This window comes from Moschus berezovskii, chromosome 20, assembly GCF_049115385.1.
Source record: "Moschus berezovskii isolate FMDL1 chromosome 20, NW_MosBer_1.0, whole genome shotgun sequence".
Taxonomy (NCBI): domain Eukaryota; kingdom Metazoa; phylum Chordata; class Mammalia; order Artiodactyla; family Moschidae; genus Moschus; species Moschus berezovskii.
The window spans coordinates 30044368-30066919 of NC_142479.1; the positions used below are offsets into that span (position 1 = coordinate 30044368).

At 47.7% G+C, this 22552-nt stretch overlaps 1 protein-coding gene across 4 annotated transcripts in view; it reads right to left on the bottom strand.

Annotated features, from left to right (window-relative positions):
- The window catches only part of ADAP2 (ArfGAP with dual PH domains 2), a 28093-nt gene extending 16781 nt beyond the window's left edge, over window positions 1-11312 (bottom strand). The window contains exons 1-5 of one of the 4 annotated variants that reach the window (XM_088828687.1): window positions 11096-11312; window positions 10135-10265; window positions 8225-8316; window positions 4874-4953; window positions 3513-3625 (exon numbers count right to left, since the gene is read on the bottom strand). In XM_088828687.1, the coding sequence (XP_088684813.1) occupies window positions 3513-3625; window positions 4874-4953; window positions 8225-8316; window positions 10135-10265; window positions 11096-11189 (510 nt within the window). In that variant the 5' untranslated portion in view covers window positions 11190-11312. Of the gene's footprint in view, window positions 1-3512; window positions 3626-4873; window positions 4954-8224; window positions 8317-10118; window positions 10266-11095 lie in introns of those variants that run through there. The other 3 variants (XM_055401389.2, XM_055401382.2, XM_055401398.2) reach the window with 3 other exon arrangements.
- Between the last annotated feature and the right edge of the window lie 11240 nt (window positions 11313-22552).

A 22552-nucleotide genomic window follows, 5' to 3' on the forward strand; every position in this document is an offset into this window, starting at 1 on the left:
CTTCCTGGAGCAGAGATCGAACCTGTGTCTTCTGCACTGGCAGGTGGATTCTTAACCATTGGGCCAACAGGGAAGTCCTGTGAATCATTCTTGATCCCTCTGACTTTCATACCCCATGTCCAATCCTTCGGTAGATCTCATTGGCTGTATTTCCAAAATGCATGCAGACCACTTTTAACCATCTCCAACACCATTATCCCAATCTTGGATTATTGTAGTAGCTTCCTAACTGGTTTCTCTTCTACTCTTGGCTCCTCCTGCCCTACTCTTGCCCAAGTAGCAGCCAGAGTGCCTCTTTTTAAAAGTTTTAGTCAAAGCTTATCACTTTTCTGCTCAAAACCCTCCTGCGTGCATGCTAAGTCACTTCAGTCGTGTCTGATTCTTTGCGATGCTATGGATCATAGCCCAGCAGGCTCCAAAGTCCAAGGGATTCTCCAGTCAAGAATGCTGGAGTGCCCTCCTGCAGGGGATCTTCCTGACCCAGGGATCAAACTTGGGTCTCTTATATCTCCTGCACTGGCAGGCAAGTTCTTTACCACTAGTGCCACCTGAGAAGCCCCAAAACCCTCGTATGTCTTCCCAATAGCAGAGTAAAATCCAAACACAGAAAATTTTTGTAAAAATATTCTGGTGATAAACCATAACGAAAAAGAATATTAAGAAATAAGAATGTAATTTTAAAAAAATCATATACCCAATAAGGGCCTTGTATATAGACTATATAAAGAACTATTACAGCTCAAAAAAGAAAAAAAACAAATAACATAATCAAAATATGAGAAAGGGCTCTGAATAAACATTTCTACAAAGAAGATGTGCAACTGGCCAATAAGTACATGAGAAGACACACAACATCACTAGCCATCGAGGAAATGCAAATTGAAATCACAAGGAGATATTATCTTGTACCCATTAAGGTGTCTATGATCAAAAAGACAGATAATAACAAACACTGGTGAGGATGTGGAGAACCCTCATACATTGCTGCTAGGAATGTAAAATGGTGCAGCTACTTTGGAAAAATTCCTCAAAAAATTAAACATAGAGTTACCATGTGACTCAACAGTTCCACTCCTAGGGAGAATTACCCCAGAAAATTGGAAACGTAGATTCACATGAAACCTTGTACATGACTGTTCATAGCAGCATTATTGATACTAGCCAAAAAGTGGAAACAACTCAACTGTCCATCAGCTGATGAATAAATAAGTGAAATATGGTATATCCATGCAGTGGAATATTACTTGGCAATAAAAAGAAATGAAGTACTGATACACGCTACAACATGAATGATCCTTAAAAATCTAAGCTAAATGAAGGGAGTCTGCTATAAAAGACCACATATTGCATGATTCCATTTATATGAAATGTCAAGAACAGGCAAATCTGACAGGAGATTAGTGGTTACCTAGGGCAAGGGGTGGAGAAGGCAATGGCACCCCACTCCAGTATTCTTGCCTGGAAAATCCCATGGACGGAGGAACCTGGTGGGCTGCAGTCCATGGGGTCGCTAAGAGTCGGACACAACTGAGTGACTTCACTTTCACTTTTCACTTTTATTCATTGGAGAAGGAAATGGCAACCCACTCCAGCATTCTTGCCTGGAGAATCCCAGGGACGGCGGAGCCTGGTGGGCTGCCATCTATGGGGTCGCACAGAGTCGGACACGACTGAAGTGACTTAGCAGCAGCAGCAGCAGGGCAAGGGGAGGGCTTCCCTGGTGATTCAGCGGTAAAGAATCCACCTGCCAAGCAGCAGACATGGGTTCCACCCTTGAGTCGGGAAGATCTCCTGGAGTAGGAAATGGCAACCCCCTGGGAAATCCCATGGACAGAGGAGCCTGGCGGGCTATAGCCCATGGAGTTGCAAAGAGTCAAACACGACTGAGCGACTAAGCAACAACAGGGCTGGGGGAGGCTAGTAGAGTGGAGAACTAGAGCTCACACATGTGGGTTTTCTTTTTAGGGTAATGAAGATGTTCTAAAATTGACTGTGGTGAAAGTTGCACAACTCCACGAATATACTAAAAGCTATTAATTATATACTTTAAATAGGTGAATTGCAAAAAGCTGACTCACTTGAAAAGACCCTGATGCTGGGAAAGATTGAGGGCAGGAGGAGAAGGGGACGACAGAAGATGAGATGGTTGGATGGCATCACCGACTCAATGGACATGGGTTTGGGTGGACTCCGGGAGTTGGTGATGGACAGGGAGACCTGGCGTGCTGTGGTTCATGGGGTCACAAAGAGTCAGACACGACTGAGCGACTGAACTGAACTGAAATAGGTGAATCCTATGGTATGTGAATTTACATTTCAATAAAGCTGTTTAAAAAAAAAAATCTTCCTACGGTCTTCAAAGTCTTCCACTATGTGAGCTCGTCTCTCTCCGTTATTTTTTTTGCTCACACTGTACCAGGCACTCTGGCCTCCTTCATGCCCTGTAGACTCACCAAATACACTCCCAGCTCAAGCCATGGCTATGGCTCACGGTTGGGCAGTTTGTGCACTGAACAGAAAGCTCCTGGCTGAAGGGATGAGGGAGAACTGGCATCCAGGCTTCTGCTTGCCTAGACTGGGACCAGGGATGCACCCTCTCAGAGGGGACATCTTTTCTAATCAGCACATGTGACCATGCTCCTGCACATACGGTTCTCTCTGCTTCTTCTACCCATCCCCCACATATCCACATAACTTACTCAGGTTTATTCTGTTCTGTGCTCAAAGGTCATCAGAGAGGCCTCCTCTGACCACCTCCCCATGCCCCACTTGTATCATGCTCTAACCCTTCACTCTCTTTTATTTTACTTCATAGAACTTACTGCCACTGGATAGGTAACATGTATTTTGGTTATTACCCGTCTCTGTTCACTAGACTGGAAGCCCCAAGAGATCAGGAACTGCGTTTAGTTCACTGCAGTATCTTCAGGGCTTGGAATAAGGTCTAGCATAGTAGGTGCTTGATGAATATATATTTTTTGGCTGCAATGGGTTTTCACTGCTGCATGAGGGCCTACTCTAGTTGTAGTGATCGGGAGCTACTCTGTAGTTGCAGTGGGCATATTTCTCATTGCAGTGACATCTCTTGTTATGGAGCACAGGCTCTAGGGCACGCAGGCTTCCGGAACTGTGGCACACAGGCTTAGTTGTCTTGCGACGTGTGGGATCTTCCCGGACCAGGGATCGAACCCGTGTCCCCTGCATTGGCAGGCAGATTCTTAACCCCTGGACCACCAAGGAAACCCAATAAATATTCCTTGAGTGAATGAATAAATGAAGGAAAGTCAAGTGATCATCAAAAGCTTAATCATGGACCAATCTAAGCCCATTCAAGGTGAAGAGAAGGTGAGGTCTTCAGTGGACTGGATGGATTGTACAATGAGGAAAAGTAGCAGCATGTGGAACCTAAGTCTCAGTGACTGAGCTCATCTGCAAGACCAGGCATGGTTGATCAAAACACAGACCGGAGAGGGGTGAGTGCCCTCGCTCAGGCAGGAGTAAGAGAAGCTTACCTCTTCTTTAGTGTAGTACTTCAGCAGGCCTTCTCTTGCCAGGAGGACAAACCTCCTTTTCAGGAACTGTGCGTTGTCCCTTCCCCGCTTCCACAGGAACCCTTCTCGGTTACCTGCCACCAAAGATGAGAAAGAGTGAACCACCACAGCTCTGAGACCAACAGGCAACTCACCTGCCTATTGGTGACCCCGCGCTGTGCAGTCTCAGGGGTGGAATGGACTTCCCACCTGCTGCTGAGACGTCTCGGATCTGATTTAGCTCTTTCAGCTGCAGGATGTGGGGTCCTCTCTGAGGAAACTTTGCAGTGCTGTATGATTTTAGTTGGGGGTCCCCCCAGCTTTCTTTCTTGGCTGTTTCCTAAGAAGACATAGTAAACCTTTAGGTGGGGACTTCCCTGGTGGTCCAGTGGTTAGGAATCCACCTGCCAATGCAAGGGACATGGGTTCCATCTCTGGTCTGGGAAGATCCTACATGCTGCAGAGCAACTAAGCCCATGTGCCACAACTACTGAGCCCACGTGCCACAACTGCTGAAGCCTGCAGCCTAGAGCCTGTGCTTTGCAACAAGGGAAGACACCACAGTGAGAAGCCAATGCACTGCAACTAGAGAGTAGCCAGTGCAGGAACAAACAGCCAGCACAGCCAAAAATAAATAAATTAATTACATTCAAAATTAAAGTAGGCTTAAGTAGGCGAAGAACTGAGAAACTGGACCAATTTTGAAAGAGGCCCAACTTCACGTTCGTATCAGCCAACTGAAAGTCTCCCAAGTAGGGGAATAATGAGTGACCTCTAGGTCCCTGCTGGTAGATGAACACTCTTTGCTCCTGGCAGCTACGAGCGTTCAGCACTGGCTGCCTCTGGTCCTCGAGCGGTTTTGTACATTCTTCTCTCTGGGACAGTGTCCATCTGGACTCACAGCAGAGGGGTAGAATGTGCCACAGGTCCAAGGCCACCGATGAGGTCATGCCCTGTACAAAGCCGGGAAGGGAGGCAAAATCCAGCCCATTTTCCTTCTCAAGGCTTGTGCCACACCAGGGGCTCCCTTAGCCAGAAGCAGGTTGTCTATTTCTACCTGGTCTGCCCAGGGGATGAATCCTTTTGCAATTTATACTAAGATTCTGTACACCCTGTGGTCCTGCAAGGACCTGAAACGAATGAGCTTCTCAGCCAAGAAGACCATAAAACCCCACCAGCCAATGTGTTGCTATTTCAGAAGCAGAGGAACCCACACCTTGGTCTCTGGGGCCAGAGCGAGGGCGGCAGGTATCTCTCTGCTGACCTTGTTCCTAATACTCAGGCACTTTGTTTTCTAGAATGCATCAGAATCAGCCCTCAAGAGATAATGAAAATAACTTTACCTGGGGGTGAGATGGTTTTCCCATCGGCCGTAAATTCCTGTCTCTCATACTTAGCTCGAATCCACTGTTCTTTTAAGACCCTAAAAAGAGAGAACCTTTAGTCAGCTGTGTCTGATGCATCCTCTTTTCATGGCAATTTTATGAGACCCTGTAGCTGAGGATGGGAGCTTCACACCAATGCCTGGCTGCCTGCCCAGCCTGGTCAAGTTTCTCCACCTGCATACTATTAACACTTGGGACCAGGTAATGCTTCATGGTGGGGGACTATCTCGTGCTTTGTAGGATGTTTAACAGTATCTCAGACCTCCACCGCCTTGATACCAATAGCAACCCCTCCCAAGTTGTGATACTCCAAACTGCCTGCAGACAAGGCCAGTATCTCACCAGGGAATAATGTGTTCCCCCAGGGGCTAAATTCAAACCGCTATGCTATTCCAACCTTAGCCCCAATCCTCTAGGTCAATGAGACAGATGCCAGCTCCCCTGGACCGTCTACTATGCCACATTGCACTGTGTGTTCATGAGCTTAAGCCAGAAGAGTCCATGAGCCTCTCCCCAAGGCCCACCCATGAGATCTGGGCATGCTACAATGGACAGAACAATGGTCTTGGGGTCTGACCATGTGGGACCTGGTCCTACTCTACCATTTATCCACTGTGTGACCAAGGGCAAGTTACTTTACTCCTCTGAACTTGGGGAGTATTCCAGTAATAGTATATCTACCTATCCCTTAGACTTGTTGAGAGCTTTAAATGCATACAGAGGGCCTAGTACTATGCTGAGCACATAACAGGTGTTTGCTATTAGCCCAACCAGACATTGTCACCCACAACTACTGCAGAAAATCCACGCAGCTGTGAGGGACTTCATTCCAATTGTTTGGTTCCCTCTTGCCTTTTCCAGGCAAACGTTCCCAGGTTGCTATAACCTCATCCCATGGCCACAGGGAATGACCTAGAACTGAGTACCTGACCCAAACTGGTCAATCAGAGCTTGGCCCTGGGCTGTGGGGACCAAAAGGAGCAAAACTGAGAGAGGTGGATTGGAAGCCCTCTCTCCAGGGTTGAGCTGGGAGCTGGAGCTGGGAACATGGATATGGTGTTGCTTCCAGCTACAGGAAGAAGTATATTAAAAAGCAGAGACATCACTTTGCCAACAAAGGTTTATATAGCCAGAGCTATGGTTTTCCGGTAGTCATGTATGGATGTGAGAACTGGACCATAAAAAAGGCTGAGCACCGAACAATTGATGCTTTCGAACTGTGATGCTGGAGGAGACTCTTGAGAGTCCCTTGGACTGCAAGGAGATCAAACCAGTCAATCCTAAAGGAAATCAATCCTAAATATTCATTGGAAGGACTGATGCTGAAGCTTAAGTTCTGATACTTTGGCCACCTGATGCGAAGAGCTGACTCATTGGAAAAGGAGCTGACTCCCTGATGCTGAGAAAGATGGAAGGCAAGAGGAGAAGGGGATAACAGAGGGTGAGATGGTTGGATGGCATCATTGACTCAATGGACATGAGTCTGAATAAACTCCAGGAGATAGTGAAGGACAGGGAAGCCTGGCGTGCTGCAGTCCATGGGGGCACAAAGAATCGGACATGACTGAGCGACTGAACGACAACAGGAAGAAAGCCTGGCTGAGAGAAAGAGGCAGGAATGGGGACTAGAGGGATTTCAGAGACTTGATAGTGCAGGAGCCTCCAGCTGGTCCTTCCGGAGGGTGGCTCCACCTCTGTTCTTTGTGCGGTCTGATCCGAACCCAGAAAATCACCTTGTGCATAAGCGGGTTTAAACTGGGTTTCTGTTGTATATAGTCAAGAGCCCTACTGAATGTACAGCCCTCGCCCCCAGGACAAGGAGGAACCCTGAATCACAGGATCAGAGCTGGGAGAGGGAATGGAGACCGAGATTCTGGAGGTGGAGAATTGAGGGGACTTTTAGAATTAGGGATGGAGGCCATTAGTATTCAACCAGAAGGGGTTACAGCTCAGGGCTGTGGTTGGGGTCAGGACACACAGTGTCTGTGTGGCACTGGCAGAGAGCTTTGAGCTCAGTAGGTGCTCACCAAGTATCCGGTCCCTTCCCCTTGGAGCAAAGGGTTGGGTGGCAGCAGTGAGGCAAAAGGAGCCCTTTCACATTAAGCCTGGTACATCCCACAGCTGGGCCAGCCACCAGCCAGTATGCCAAAGTGGACACAGAAATGATTAAAACTGGCATGAAGGGGTTTCCCTGGTGGTCCAGTGGTGAAGAATCTGCCTTGCAAGGCAAGGGACACCAGTAGGATCCCTGGTCCGGGAGGAGTCCACATGCTGAGCAGCAACTAAGCCCGGGTGCTCTAGGGCCCACACGCCACTGTTCCTGAGCCCGTTGTGCTGCAACGACTGAAGCCCACGTGCCCAGGGCCTGGGCTCCCCGAGAAGAGAGGCCACCGCAGTGAGAAGCCAGCGCATCTCAACGAAGAGCAGCCCCAGCTTGCTGCAACCAGAGAAAGCCTGCACACAGCAACAAAGACCCACTACAGCCAAACCAATAAAAATAAGTAAATAAATCCTCCTGCTGCTGCTGCTAAGTCGCGTCAGTCGTGTCCGACTCTGTGTGACCCCATAGACGGCAGGCCCACCAGGCTCCCCCGTCCCTGAGCTTCTCCAGGAAAGAACACTGGAGTGGGTTGCCATTTCCTTCTCCAATGCATGAAAGTGAAAAGTGAAAGTGAAGTCGCTCAGTTGTGTCCAACTCTTAGGACCCCATGGACTGCAGCCCACCAGGCTCCTCCGTCCGTGGAATTTTCCAGGCAAGAGTACTGGAGTGGGGTGCCATTGCCTTCTCCGGAATAAATCCCCCCTCCAAAAAATGGCATGAGGGGTGTCTTGTGAGATGTTTTACCTAAGTTATCTCCTTTAATCTCTACCATCATGCTACCATGTGGGCATCACCGTCTATGTTTCAGAGATGAGGCTGCCACAAGTTGCAGAGTTCTGCTCCCTTGTCTACCTTTCCACAGCTGCATAGAGACAGAGAACCACACTGGCATCTCCTGAGTGGAAAGCTGTGCCTGCTCTGCCACTCCCAGGTTGTTTAAATACTGGGAAATTACAGGACACTAGATATGGTTGTGTAGTTTGTGCATTGTCCAACAGCATCCTGCCATGCTTAGAGGACAATGGTGGTAGAAATGCAGCCTGCTTCGAAGGTAGAGAGGGCCTTACACACATCTGCGTGTTCTCATGTACCAAATGCTTTCCTGGCTCCACCTGCAGGGCAGGTCCACAGAAAAGACTGTCAGAGACAAAGGCACGGGAGACAGGGTAGCGGTGGGAGTGGGTGGGACCAGGAAATCACCCACTCACATGCAGTCGTTGGCCTGGGGGATATAGTAGAATGCAGGGACTCTGGCTTCGTACTTGGCCTTCACTCGGAGGTTCCCGTTGTGGGTCATAAACTGCAAGACAACAGCAACTTGGGGTAATGTTAGAACTTGAAAAAATGTGAAACGAAACCACAGTCTACCCAGAAGGCCACTGTTCTCACCAGCTCCTAGGCTGAGTCAGGAGACACTCCTCCTGGAGTTTGACATTTCCCCCGACCCAGTTTGGTCACGCATGATGCTCAGAAGTCCCAGCCTGGAACACTGTAACAACCACACCTCATACAGGCATAGCATTTTACAGCTCTCCCACATTATTTCATTTGATCCCCTCAATCACTGTAATATTACTGTCCCTGTTATAAGGCAAGGACACCAAGGCTCAGAGAGGTTAGGCGGTTTACCCAAGGTAACACAGCTAGTCAGTGGAGAGCTGGAATTTGAACCCAGACCTGCCTAACTCCAAAGCTCATGTACTTTCCCCACTGCCCTCCACAGATGGCCAGGACCACCAGCAGTAGTCCCTGCAAGTCCGTAGGAGATAGATGGAACTGGAGGATGGGGCACTTCAGTGCTTCACCCCATAACGCATGTGGGTCAGGAAGACCGCACCAGAGAGACCCAGGGGCATGCGTATGTGTCAGGAGTGGCCCTGGCCATCAGTCAGAACTCAGTAACATCAGTGGCATATCTGGGCTGGGGACACATGTGGGAAAAACAGCCCATTTTTAATCCATGTCTCTTGGAAAGAGTGAACCCAATTCTTCCCTTCCCCACTGGCCACTGGGTTGTGTCGCAGGATTTGCATGGGCTTTGAGTCTCCATAGAGCAGGGTTCCCATTGGGCTACACTTAACCCCCTGAGCTTCAGGGATCTCAACCGCAAAGATGAAGAAGCTATAACCGGGGAGTGCTAAGTGCTAAGTTGCTTCAGTCGTGTCCTACTCTTTGCGACCCCTTGGATTGTAGCCCACCAGGCTCCTCTGTCCACGGGATTTCCCAGGCAAGAACACTGGAGTGGGTTGCCATTTCCTTCTCCAGGGGATCTTCCCAACCCAAGGATTGAACCCATGTCTCTTGCATTGGCAGGCAGGTTCTTTTCCACTGAGCCACCAGGGAAGCCCATAACGGGCGAGTGATGAAGCACAAAGAAACGACATTCAGGTTTATGTGCTGGTTTCTGGTCTTTCTCCTGCACTAGAATGTAAGCTGCACGTAAGTAGAGACTTTATCTTCACTGCTCTCTCCTACACCCAGCAAACGCAGGCTTACAGTAATGAATGAATGAAGCATCGAGCCCAGTGGTCTAGCACAGTGCCTGACACAGACAGGGGTACTCAGTAAACATGGGTCTGCTTCCCCGGTAGTCCTTGATATCCTCAGCCAGCCCAGTTTAGGACTGCCTGCTCTCTGAAGGTTTTCTGGCCAGAGTGGTGTCATCATCCAGGCTGAAAGTGTTCTCTATCTCTGGAGATCAGGAGAACAAGGTGGCTCCCTCCCTGGCTAGGGGGACTGGAGAAGGTCTATGGACCATGAATCAGGATACTTCTGTTCTGGTCCAGGACTTCAGCTACTAAGAACAGCAGCTGTTAATTGACTATTTACTTTGTACCCACTTTGAGTCAGCATTTAATCCTCAAAGCAGCCCTGTGAAGGGATAGTGGTATATTTATAATATACGTGTGGGAAGGGCCCACAGCTAGTGTTAAATAGCAAGCTCCGGACCTCATAGCTTGCAAGTAAGTAAGCGAGGGAGCTAGGATTTGAACTCAGGGCCTCTGTCTAAGGCAACGCTAACTGGTTCCTTACTGCCCCCCTCTCGGCCTCAGTTTCCTTCCCTGGAGAATGGGAGCAGGCTCCTGTTCAAAGGCTCTCCACCTGGGACCCTTGCTACCTCCACGATACTGTCGTCCCAGAAGTCAAGTCTGACGGATTTCACTTTGCTGATGTCTGGAAAGTTGCGGTGGACTCCGGAGCAGTTCAGACAGATAAAGATGCCCAGCTTGTAAGAGGCCCAATCGGGATCTGCGGGGTGAGAGGGCAGGGTGGGGAGCTGGGTGAAGAGCTGGCTGAAGAAACCAGGGCTAGGCTAGGGGCGCCAGGAGAGGCAAGGGCTTGGCAGGTACCAACAGCCCATGCCTTCTCTCTCGGCCTCCCCCCCTTGTGCGAACTAAGATACCAGCATGAATCCCTCTGGTCAGCCCACACTTGGCCCTGACGCGGCTGCGGCGGCGGCCAGAATGAAGATCTTGGAAGGAGTCCGGGGGAAGGAGAGAGAGAGGCTGAGGCGGCGCGAAGTGGAAGTGACAGCACTTCAAGGAACTGAGAGGAGAGCGCGGAAGGACAGACCCGCAACTCGGCGCCGGGAGCTTCGGGTGGGAAGGTGGGTCAGAGTCCCTTGGCGTGTGCCGGGTCTGAGCGCGCAGAACCCCAGGGACGTCCGAGGCGCGGGAGGGGACACTGGACCATCCGGGAAGACCTGGGTCCGGGGTCTGGGAACCCTGGTGTGTGGGATGATTGGATCCGGGGGTGGGGAAAGGGGCTGGGTCCGAAAAGAAGAGGTCAAGGACCGTGGTCCGGGTGGCAGGGTGTCTGGCAGAGGGAGGTGAGTAGAATGGGCAGGGCAACCGGGGCTGGATCTAGTGTCGAGGTCCAGAGGGGGCAGGTGAGGGGGCCCGGCTTCGAGTGGGGGCAGTACTGGCCGAGGAGACGGCTGTCTGGGGCCCGGGTCCGAAGGTGATATAAGAGTCGTGCAAGGGGGTCTGGGACCCGCCCGGGTCTGGAGGCAGGAAACGGGACCCGCAGGCCGCTGGCCGGCCCAGAGTACCGAGCTACACGCGCCGCCGCGACCTTACCCGCCGCCCCGCAGTCTGCGCAATACGAGTTGCCGGTGCCCGCCGCCTGCAGCAGCTCCAGCAGCCGCTTCTTGTTGCGCTCGCGGTCGCCCATGGCCGGCCCCGGCGGGCTCAGGGCTCAGCCCGGCCGCCTCTCGGCACGCGGCAGCCCATGGCCAACTCGCTCGCCCGCTCGCCCGCAGGTGGAGCGGGAAGCAGCCTCAGCGCCTACAGCCAAGCCCTCGCCGCCAGCCCCGCCCCTGGCGTTAAGCCCCGCCCACTCTGGACTATCCGCCCCGCCCCCGGCGCGTCCAGTTTGTCCCCCAGTTGCGCGGCTCGCGTTTCTCTCTAAGGCCGCACCCGTCCGGGAGGGACCCAGCGCAGGGCTTGGAGTCGCTCACTCTGGCCGCTGATCAAATCCTGGCCTATCACCGGCTAGCGTTGTGACTGTGGACAACCTGATCAACCGCTCTGGGCCTCAGTTTTCGCCTCTGTAAAAGGGGAATGAGGACATATGTCCTTGGAAAACTAGAAAGGCTCTAACTTCTGTTAAGGCATTCTCCTGATGTAGGTCCTGTGCAGTGCTTAGTCACTCGGTCGTGTCCGACTCTGCGACCTCATGGACCGTAGCCCGCCAGGCTCCTCTGTCCATGGATTCTCCAGGCAAGAATACTAGAGTGGGTTGCCATGTCCTCCTCCAGGGGAAAGCCCAGGGATTGAACGCAGGTCTCCAGCATTGCAGATGGATTCTTTACCGACTGAGCCACCAGGGAAGCCCGAGAATACTGGAGTGGGTTCAGTTCAGTTCAGTTCAGTCGCTCAGTCGTGTCCGACTCTGCGACCCCATGAATCACAGCACGCCAGGCCTCCCTGTCCATCACCAACTCCTGGAGTTCACTTAAACTCATGTCCATCGAGTCGGTGATGCCATCCAGCCATCTCATTCTGTCGTCCCCTTCTCCTCCTGCCCCCAATCCCTCCCAGCATCAGAGTCTTTTCCAGTGAGTCAACTCTTCCCATGAGGTGGCCAAAGTATTGGAGTTTCAGCTTTAGCATCAGTCCTTCCAATGAACACCCAGGACTGATCTCCTTTAGAATGGACTGGCTGGATCTCCTTGCAGTCGGTAGCCATTCCCTTCTCCAGGGGATCTTCCCTACCCAGGAATCAAACTGGTCTCTCCTGCATTGCAGGCGGATTCTTTACCAGCTGAGCTAGTAGGAAATATCGATGTAGATCCTACATCTACTTAAAGACATAGAGATGTTAAATGCCACCTCCTCAGGAAGCCCTCCTTGATACTTAGCTAGCTTGGAGTGATCTCTCCAGCTTCTGGTCTTGCTAGAACACTGGCCCTTATAGGATCCATTTCTCCCTTTGGCCCTGAGAGCTTTCAACCAACTTTGCATCACAGTTATTTATATATTTATGTTAATTCCTCCCCAACTTCTGACACACACTAGTTTGATGTCAGAACTTTTACTTTTGTATCCCACACAGCTCCTAGAAACAGCACCTGCATATTTTCAATAAATAGTTGTTTGACTGTGTTCCCCAGGAAGTGAGGCTTTACCAATGGGATACCACCGGGCACTTTTATCTGAGAATGTTCATTTAAGGTGTGGGCAGGGTTTAGGTGGTCTTGAATCTGGGCATTTCATGAATCCCTCTCCCCCTTCCCCATTCCTGTCCCTCCTTGACAGCATCCTCAGGGATGCACAGACTCCTGGTAAGGCACTCATTGTGCACACGTGCCATTCCCTCTGTACACAAACACCTGTCTGTCATAAGCATAAGGCTTAATGCACATGGATCTTCGGTTTCCATCCTGGTGGGTTGCAGCTGATCTTCTAGCTGACCTGCCAGCATCTCCAATTCATCACATATGCATATATGCATGCGAACATGTAAGGCAGCATGGTATAATGGAATGAATTCAGGAATCCAGACTTTGAATCTTGGCTCTATCATTTACTAGCTGTGTGGCCTTGGGTAATTTCCTTCACTTCTCAGAGCCTTGGACTCCTCATCTGTAAAATGAGGGTCGAGAGATCACCGAATAGGGTCATTGAGACGGTCATTGGCACACAAAGCCCTCAAAACTCAGTGGTTCCCTTGCTTCCCCTCTGGGCAGCTCATGGGATCATCTGTTGGAATGCTCTGTGTCATTTCCCATCTTCTCCAGGGTGGAGGAGGTCAGGCCTCCAGGCCCGGGGGGAGGGGAATATGACCAAGAATAACCAGCCAGGACAGTCTTGGCTGTGGGGGTGCTGCCTGGCCTAGGAACATCTCTAGAGGAACCAGTGAGAGAGTCTGGAGAAGGGTCAGAGGCTGTTTACCAAACAGGCCGAAAGATGATTCATTTCCGCTGCTTTACATGAAAAAGAGACAGAAATAAATCTCCCAGGAGAAAGATGGGAAAGGCAACCTAAGGTATGAAGGCAAGGCAAGGGGGAAGAGGGGGACAAACAGGGGACAGACCAAAGACATCATTTCTCCACTGACAATGCCAGGGCAGAATGGTGATGTTGGGATGGCTCTTGGGCGCTTTTGTCCCACTGAGCTGCCCTCCTTTGCACCTTGAGTCTCAACATCCCCTCTCTGGAAGTCCCACAAAAAAACAATTGAAGGGAAAAAACAGCATCTCTTTGGCCAGATATTGAGAGGTTCCTTTAGTTTCCTCTCTTCCTTATTTCCAGTTAACAGAATTTCAAGGGACTTCCCTGGCAGTCCAGTGGTTTGGACTCCGTGCTTCCCCTGCAGCAGGTATGGGTTCGATCCCTGGTGGGGGAACTAAGATCCCACATGCTGCAGGGCTTGGCCAAACTTTTTTTCGTTAAAATACATTTTTAAAAACTAAAACAAACAGAATTTCAAGCCTCAAGATTTGCCAAGAAAAAACAAACAAAAGAACAACAACAAAAAAAAAACCAGAAACAAACCAAAACCAGTACTGTTATACTTCTGGTGATGAATTTCTTCCTTTCCTTCTTTCTTTGGGAAGGGGAGATAATTCTAATTTTAAAGTATTCAGTGTTATTTTAGAGAGTTTTACACTATTTGATCACATTTGCATCCCATGACAGCCATCTGAGGGCAGCTTGCTACTCTCATGGAGGATGAGACGTTAAGGTACCCAAGGTCATTGCCAGCAAGGGTGGGAACGGGGCTTACATCCAGTTCTTCTATTGTAGTGACCACAAAACCCCACAGGACAAGGCTCTCTCCCTTTAGTCTTCCTCCCACAACTGGATTTTTTTTCCACTAAAAAATTGCGACAAAAATCTCTAACATAAAGTTGGCTATTTGAATCATTTTCAAATGCACAATTCAGTGCTGTGCAACCATCAGCACTATCTAGTTCCAAACGTTTCTCAAAGCCAAAAGAAGAGACTCTGTAACCCCCTCGTGGGGATTGGATATGATAAAAATCAAGCTCAGCTCTGCATTCGGGAGCCAGAAGCTGCTTCTAAGGGAAGAACTCTGTGCCAAGGGAGGTTGTGACCCAGCGGAACACTGGGATCAGCCAGAGGCAGCCCACCTTATCGGCTCAGTCCATACAGCAGCTGCTGGGGTGAGGGGGCAGTCAGGCCCTGGGACACAGTGTTCTCTGTAAATAAAGCTCCCAGGGTCCCTCAGAGCACGAACATCAGTGCTGCTTCTGGGGTCAAGGTCTCTGTCGAGCTGAGCCCAGCCTTGACAGGGCTGGAAGAAAGCCTTCAACCACATTCCCAGGCCTAGATTGAGCTTAAGATCCCCACGGGATAGACCATAACTCTCTGGAAATTTTAAATAATTATGTTCATTAGTTACACAGAATTTGAAATCTATAATTATAGGAAATTTGGAATACATAATAAAGAAGAAAGAAAACACCACCATTTATTCAGGGCATTATTCAGGGATTGCTGTATGTCAGGCCCCTTATGGGCATTATTATTCCATTTCCTCCTCAATATAACCCTGAGGTGTAGACTACTTTTATGCCCATTTTACAGATGAGACAACTGAGGCCCTGAGAGAGAATTAAATAAATTTGTCCAACCAACGTTACACAACTGAGGCATATTGGATGATACAAAGGACTGGATCTGGGATTCAAACCCAAGTTCATCTTGAGCTCTTTGCAACAAAATATTATGTTGAAATGTGTAAAGTTGACTTATCAAAATGGTAATGTCATGCAGTTCAACCTAATTCTCTTTTAATGGTCCTTTCACCAAGATTTACTATTATAAATATTTACATGGATTTCCTTCTGGTCTTTTATACACCTTTTTATCATCACGGCCATATTTTTCGTATAATTGTTTATCCTTTAAAACTTTCTTTACAGTGTATCTTATGTTACTATGGATGCTTCATGACATCATTTTAAAAGATTTAAAATAGTCCATGGGGTATATGTATTTCCTTATTCTTGGACACATGGATCATGACTGATTTTTCGCTGTTACACATAGCACTATAATGAGTAACTTTATTCCCAAAGCCTTTTCCCTCTTTAACATTGAATTTTCAAGCACCCAACTCTGCTGAACTTGCTCACTGGTCTCCCTCACTCATCCAAGATCTGTGAAGACAGAGTCAGATCAGTGTATCCCCATTGTACCCCCAGCACCTGTCTGCCACAAAACAAGGATTCAATAAATATTTGTGATAAAAACGAAGAAATAAAAGTGTGGGTAAAAAAAATAGCAAGCAATAAAATGAGAGGGCTTGAGGTCACAAAAGTGTATTCCTTTCTTTTTTTAAAAAATTGAAGTATAGGGACTTCTCTGGTGGCTCAGTGGTAAAGAATCCGTCTGCAATGCAAGAGACAAGCGTTCGATCTCTGGGTTGGGAAGACCCCTGGAGAAGGAAATGGCAACCCATTCCAGTATTCTTGCCTGGGAAATCTTAGGGACAGAGGAGCCTGGTGGGCTACAGTCCTTGGGTGGCAAAGAGTCAGACACAACTGAGCGACTAAACAACAATGCCATGTGCTTAATTGTTCAATTGTGTCCAACTCTTTGCCACCCCGTGGGTTGTAGCCCGCCAGGCTCCTCTGTCCGTGGGATTTTACAGACAAGAACACAGGAGTGGGTTGCCATTTCCTCCTCCAGGGGATTTTCTCGACCCAGGGATCAAACTCCTGTGTCTTTTGCATTGCAGGCAGATTCTTTACTCGCTGAGCCATTGGAGAAGGCCAATAACCACATACAGCACAGGAATTAATTTACTCATATGTATATGTATGTGTATATATATTTATATATATTCTTTTCCAGATTCTCTTCCCTTATACGTTATTACAAAATATTGAGTATAGTTCCTTGTACTATGCAGTAGATCCCTGTTGGAAGTGTTTTCCTTTCTAAAGGAAAGAAATAACCGGCAGGCATGTGTAACAGCTGAAACTCAAGCAGTCCTTCTGAATCGGATGGATTTCACCTGCTTATTTGTCTGTTCAACGTCACTTTGTCTTCACCAGCAACTAGTACAGCGCTGAGAGGGACTCCTGACTGCCATCCTGCCAAAGTGTTTGCTCATTCACCCGTGACATGCTTACAGGGTGCATACTATGTGGCAGGTACTGTTGTGTATGTACCGAGGGTACAGTTATAAACAAAGCAGACGGTTCTGCCTTCAGGCAGCTTACCTTCAAGTGGGGGAGACAGAAAATGCGATAAAGGAAAACAACCAGAGTAAGGGGGTAGAGGGATATGGAAGATTCTATTTTGACAGAGAGGTCAAGGAGGTCTTCTCTGAGGAGGTGACATTGTAGCAAAGAACTGAAAAGGAAGAGGTTAAGCCAGCTAGGCACCCATCTGAAAGAAGACAGTCCCAGCAAAAGGGGACAGCAAGTGCAAAGGCCCTGGGGTGGTGACATGCTTGGGGTTGCCCTGCTCACACTCTTCCTGTCCTACTCCAGCTCCCTCTTTTCTACTCCATCCTCCTGCCCAGCCCTCACTGTTCTAGCAAACTCCTGCCCCCACCACCCCCAGATGCAAATCTTAACTTCCTGCAGCACCCTTTTTCTACCTCATCTGTTTTCCCACATTGTCCATACTTTCATTTCAATAATCATTACATCACATTGTACATTAATTTTTTAAAATCTCTTTCACCCCAGTTGAAAGCGATCTCATTTAAGAGCAGATTGTCATATTCATCTTTGAACCCGTGGTGCCTAGCAGTGCTGAGCCTGAAAAATATTGGTTGATCCATTTGTGTGAAATGTGCAAGATAGGCACATCCATACAGACAGGAAGCAGACTTGTGGTTGCCTGGGGTTTGGGGAAGGGAGGACACAGAGGGACTGCTAAATACTGTGGACAAGGGTTTTTTTAGGGTGTTAGAAATGTTCTGGAACTAGATTGTGGTGATGACGGCACAACATTGTGAATGCCACTAAATTGTAGACTTCAAAAAGGTTAAAATGGTGAATTTTATGTGTACCTTTCTACAACAAAAAAATATTGGTTGAATGACTTGAATTGAGTAGAGTTAAGAGCCATGTTACAAAGGTAGTTGGCTTATGGGAATTTGCATTATGAATAAAATACAACCATTCAGGGAGCTGGAGGGTTGAAGAATCCAGTTATGAAATCTGAAGAGCCTGAATAAACACAAGATAGTTAAGTGTTTACATTTTACATCATTACCTGAAGCCCTGAGTGAGAAGTTATTGCTACAGTTGAAGGAATTCAGGTGACATTTTGATTTGAACACTAGGGTACTTCCCCATTGAACTAGAGTTTTTAAATTGAGTTCAAAATCTAAGACTTAAAAAAAAAAACTAAGACTTTCATTTCTTTTAGTTTCACCTAAATCAATTCCATAAATAATTATCTTATAAAGCATCTGGGTATTTCCCCTTGAGATCATTTCTTAGACAACCACATCTCATCTCAACCTATATAACCAATTGTCCAATTAATAACCTCACTCACTGTATAACATTTTCTAATCTACCAATCACTTATATAATTTCATTTTGACAACTGCCTTGTAGGTAGAGGTATTTTGAGCTTTATATTGCAGAAGAGAAAACTGTTCTTATAGAAATGAACTGATATATACATATATAATACAGTTCAAGTATTCTGATTCTGGGTCTCAAAGTGTGAATGCTGTTTTTCATTTTGATAGTTGGCCTAAGAATTTAAATTATGCGCTGGATATTATAACAGATATAATTACGGTTCGAATCCCTCCTGCACTCTAGGAGGATCTGAAGAGGCACAGAGAGGCGATGTCACTTGCCCTAGTTCACACTGCTGGTTTGCTCGGTTAAAACCGGGTTAAAACACAGGACTGAATGATCTCAAAGTTTAAGCATAACCACTGAGCTCCTCTGCCTCCAGGAGAGCTACTGAGCCACAGAAATGCCTTTTCGTTTTGTTTGGGATTGATAGGTACACACTGCTTTACTTATTACTGGCTGCACCGGGTCTTCACTGCTTTGTTCAGCTTTCTCTAGCTGCGGCCAGTGGGGGTTGCAGGGCACAGGCTTCTCTCATGTGAAGCACAGGCTCTGTCTAGGCTCACGGGCTTCAGTAGCTGTGGCACAGGAGTTTAGTTGCTCCAGGGCACGTGGGATTTTTCTGGACCAGAGATCAAACACGTGTCCCCTGCACTGGCACCACTGCACCACCAGGAACGTCCCCAGGAATGACTTTTTGATATATCCTAGTTGGTAGCTTCCAGATCATCTTGGAAAGAGGAACAAGTAAGGAGACATGGGACCTCCCTGGTGGTCCAGTGGTTAAGACTTTGCTTTCCAATGTAGGGGTGCAGGTTTGATCCCTGGTCAGGGAGCTAGGCAATGGCAAGCCACTCCAGTACTCTTGCCTGGAAAATCCCATGGGTGGAGGAGCCTGGTAGGCTGCAGTCCCTGGGGTCGCTAAGGGTCGGACACGACTGAGCGACTTCACTTTCACTTTTCACTTTCACACGTTGGAGAAGGAAATGGCAACCCACTCCAGTGTTCTTGCCTGGAGAATCCCAGGGATGGGGGAGCCTGGTGGGCTTCCGTCTGTGGGGTCACACAGAGTCGGACACGACTGAAGTGACTTAGCAGCAGCAGCAGCAGCAGGGAGCTAGGATTCCACATGCCTCTGGGACAAGGAACCAAAACATAAAACAGAAGCAATATTGTAACAAATTCACTAAAGACTTTACAATTCATCCACATTAAAAAAAAACAAAAGGCAAACAAACAAAAACGCATGGACTGTCTCCTGAGTGGGTATCTTAATCCGGAAGTGATCAGTTCCAAGTATCAGAATACTGATCGGAAAATGCCTTAAACAAGGTCAGTTATTCCCTCCCTGAACCAAAAGTGGGCGGTTTCAGGGTTGGTCCTCTAGCTGCACAACGTCATCAAGGTGTGTTCTAGTCCTCCTCAGTGCTGCCTGTGCATGGAGAGATGGCTGCTTCTCTGACATCACCCGCCCACTGTCAGTCACAAGAAGAAAGAGGAGGTGGCCACTTCCGCTCCCATACATCACTCCCACTCTTGATCAGGCTATAAAAATTTTTTCCTCTTAGTCCCCCAACAGAACTACACCCACTCTTATTTATTTATTTCTTTTAGCAGCACAGAGCTTGTGGAATCTTAGTTCCATGACCAGGGAAGCCCCCGGCAGTGGAAGCACAAAGTCTTAACCACTGGACCACCAGGAAAGTCCAGCACACACACCCTCATCGTAATCCTTGTGTTGTTCATTCCCTCAGTCATTTCTCTGTGTGACCCCATGGACTGCAACACGCCAGGCTTCCCTGTCCTTCACCATCTCCCGTAGCTTGCTCAAACGCATATCCATTGAGTCGAGAATGCCATCCAACCATCTTGTCCTCTCTTATCCCCTTCTTAATCCTTAGTAAAGGGAAGTGGGATTCCCAAAATGAATTCACCTCCTGGAATATTGCCACCTACCCACAACCAGGAATGTATCAAGAATGTGGAGAAGCAGCATGTGGGTACCTGGTGGTGAGCAGAGAAAGACCTGGAGGAGCGGGGTGAGGGCCCTCCACAGGGCAGGAGTTGGAGGTTTGGCCAGCACTGGGGTCCGGACAGGGAGGACGTATGTGAAGGATAGTGACAGGGTCAGGCTGACAGAAAGCAGAGAAATGAGGAGGGCGAGGGGTATTGCAGGGAAGTCCTGAGTTGAGTGGCCATGGCAATGGAGAGGTTAAAAAAGACATTTTGCAGGTAAGGATGATAGTTTCATATATTTTAAACTGTAAGATACCACACAGTAGTGAGTTGTGAAATTAATATCAATTTAGTGGTTCCAATTAACCCAGATTTAAAAAAAAATTCTTTTCCCACCTCAAAATTCTGTGTCCTTTGTCCCCTTTGTAACTTGCCTTTGTCCCGTCTCCCTTTGAATCTCTCCAAATGTCGCTTCTCCATCTTTTGAGGGATCCAAATATTCAACTCGCCCCCAGAGCTGGTGCTCCCAGGTTCTCTCCTGGACTCCCTGCACTTCCTTCAACCCACCCCTCTCCCTGGCTCAGCCCAGACATTCTCATGGGATAAAGTGTCTTTTTTTTTTTTTTATGTCACAGCACAGTCCTCTCCTTTACATATCTAACCATCTACTGGACATCTCCACCCAGTGTCCTGTGGTTAAAAACAGGCCAGTGTTACAAACAAATAAATACACATCAGTGTTTTTTAAAAGCTGAAACACACACACACAAATTGAAATAGAAAATTCAATTCATCCTACAAAATTCAAAATTCATCCTACATAAGAACACAAATTTTTTTCTCTTTTTTTAATCAATATTTTGTTTTATTTTTGATCACACCACACAGTATATGGGATCTTCATTCCCTGACCAGGGATCGAACCTGTGCTTCCTGCATTGGAAGTGCAGAGTCTTAACTGCTGAACCACAAGGAAAGTCCCTTTCTCTCTCTTTTTATTGAAGTATAGTTGATATACAATATTGTGCTAGCTTCAGGTGTACAGCAAAGTTATTCATATATATATATATATATAAAATGTTATGTGCATAAATATGTAACAATATATAATAATGTTCTTAATGTTCATATATATAAAGTTCATTTTCAGATTCTTTTCCATTATAGGTTGTTATAAAATATTGAGTATAGTTCCCTCTGCTATACAATAGGTCCTTGTTGGTACAAGTATTTTTAAATAAAGCTTTTGTTTCACATGTACATCAACATCTCCTGGGTCATGGTCAAAAAAAGTCTTGAAAATATAGAAACTGGGTAAAATGGGCTAGAAATAGGAGTGGGAGGAGCCAGGGTCATCTGCATCTGAGCAACAAAAACAGGGAAGTGAGCAGCTGGTTTCTGGGGAAGATGATGTCTTTCATTTTGAACCCACTGATTCTGATTTACAGTAAATCATGCCTAGTGGTTGCCTCTCACTACTTTCAGACTCTGGTCAACATAATTCAGAATGAATGCTCTGAGAAATGACGGCATTTCCCCTCAAGGTCATTAATAATTAGCTCCAAAGAAGAGGTAGTGCTTTAATAGAGGACGTAACATTTACTGACCATTTATTCTATGCCAGGCGCTCTGCATCCAGTTTCTAAGGAGAAATCCTCTTAGCAGGATTTCTTGGCTGTATGAGGTGGGTACCACAATCTCCATTTCACAAGTGAGGAAGCTGAGGTTCAGAAAGGATGAGAAACTGTCTATAAAGCTGCACAGGTAAAAAGTCATCTGTTGCATCTTACCAGGGAACCACATCATTTCAGAAAGCATTGCCAGGGTTCCTTGTGGCCCCATATTATGGTTTTCTAGGGCTGATAAACAAATCACCACAAACTGGGTGGCTTAAAGCAGCAGAAACGCACTTTAAGCATTTAATTCTGGAGGCCAGAAGCCTGAAATCAAGATGCAAGCAGAGGGGATTCCTTCTGTTTGTGACTCTGTACCATGCCTGTCTCCTAGCTTGTGGTGTGTGTGACCCGCTGGTGATCCTTGGCCTTGGCTTGTTGACGTGTCATCCTAAACTCCACCTTCATTTTCACAGGCATTCACAGGGTCATCTTATAAGGACAGCAGTCATACTGGATGAGCTGACCCCATATACTGTAGTGTGACCTCATTTTAATCTTCACTGATTGTGTTTGCAAAGACTATCTTTCCAAATAAGGTCACGATCTAATGTACTGAGGGTAAGACTTTAGTGTATCTTTTTGAGAGATACATTTCAACTCATTAACATTTCATTAAGTGGAATTAGGGATTCCCTAGTAGCCCACTCCAGTGTTCTTGCCTGGAGAATCCCAGGGATGGGGGAGCCTGGTGGGCTTCCATCTGTGGGGTCACACAGAGTCGGACACGACTGAAGTGACTTAGCAGCAGCAGCAGCAGCAGTAGCTCAGCTGGTAAAGAATCCACCTGCAATGTGGGAGACCTGGCTTCGATCCCTGGGTTGGGAAGATCCCCTGGAGAAGGGAACAGCTACCCCCTCCAGTATTCTGGCCTGAATAATTCC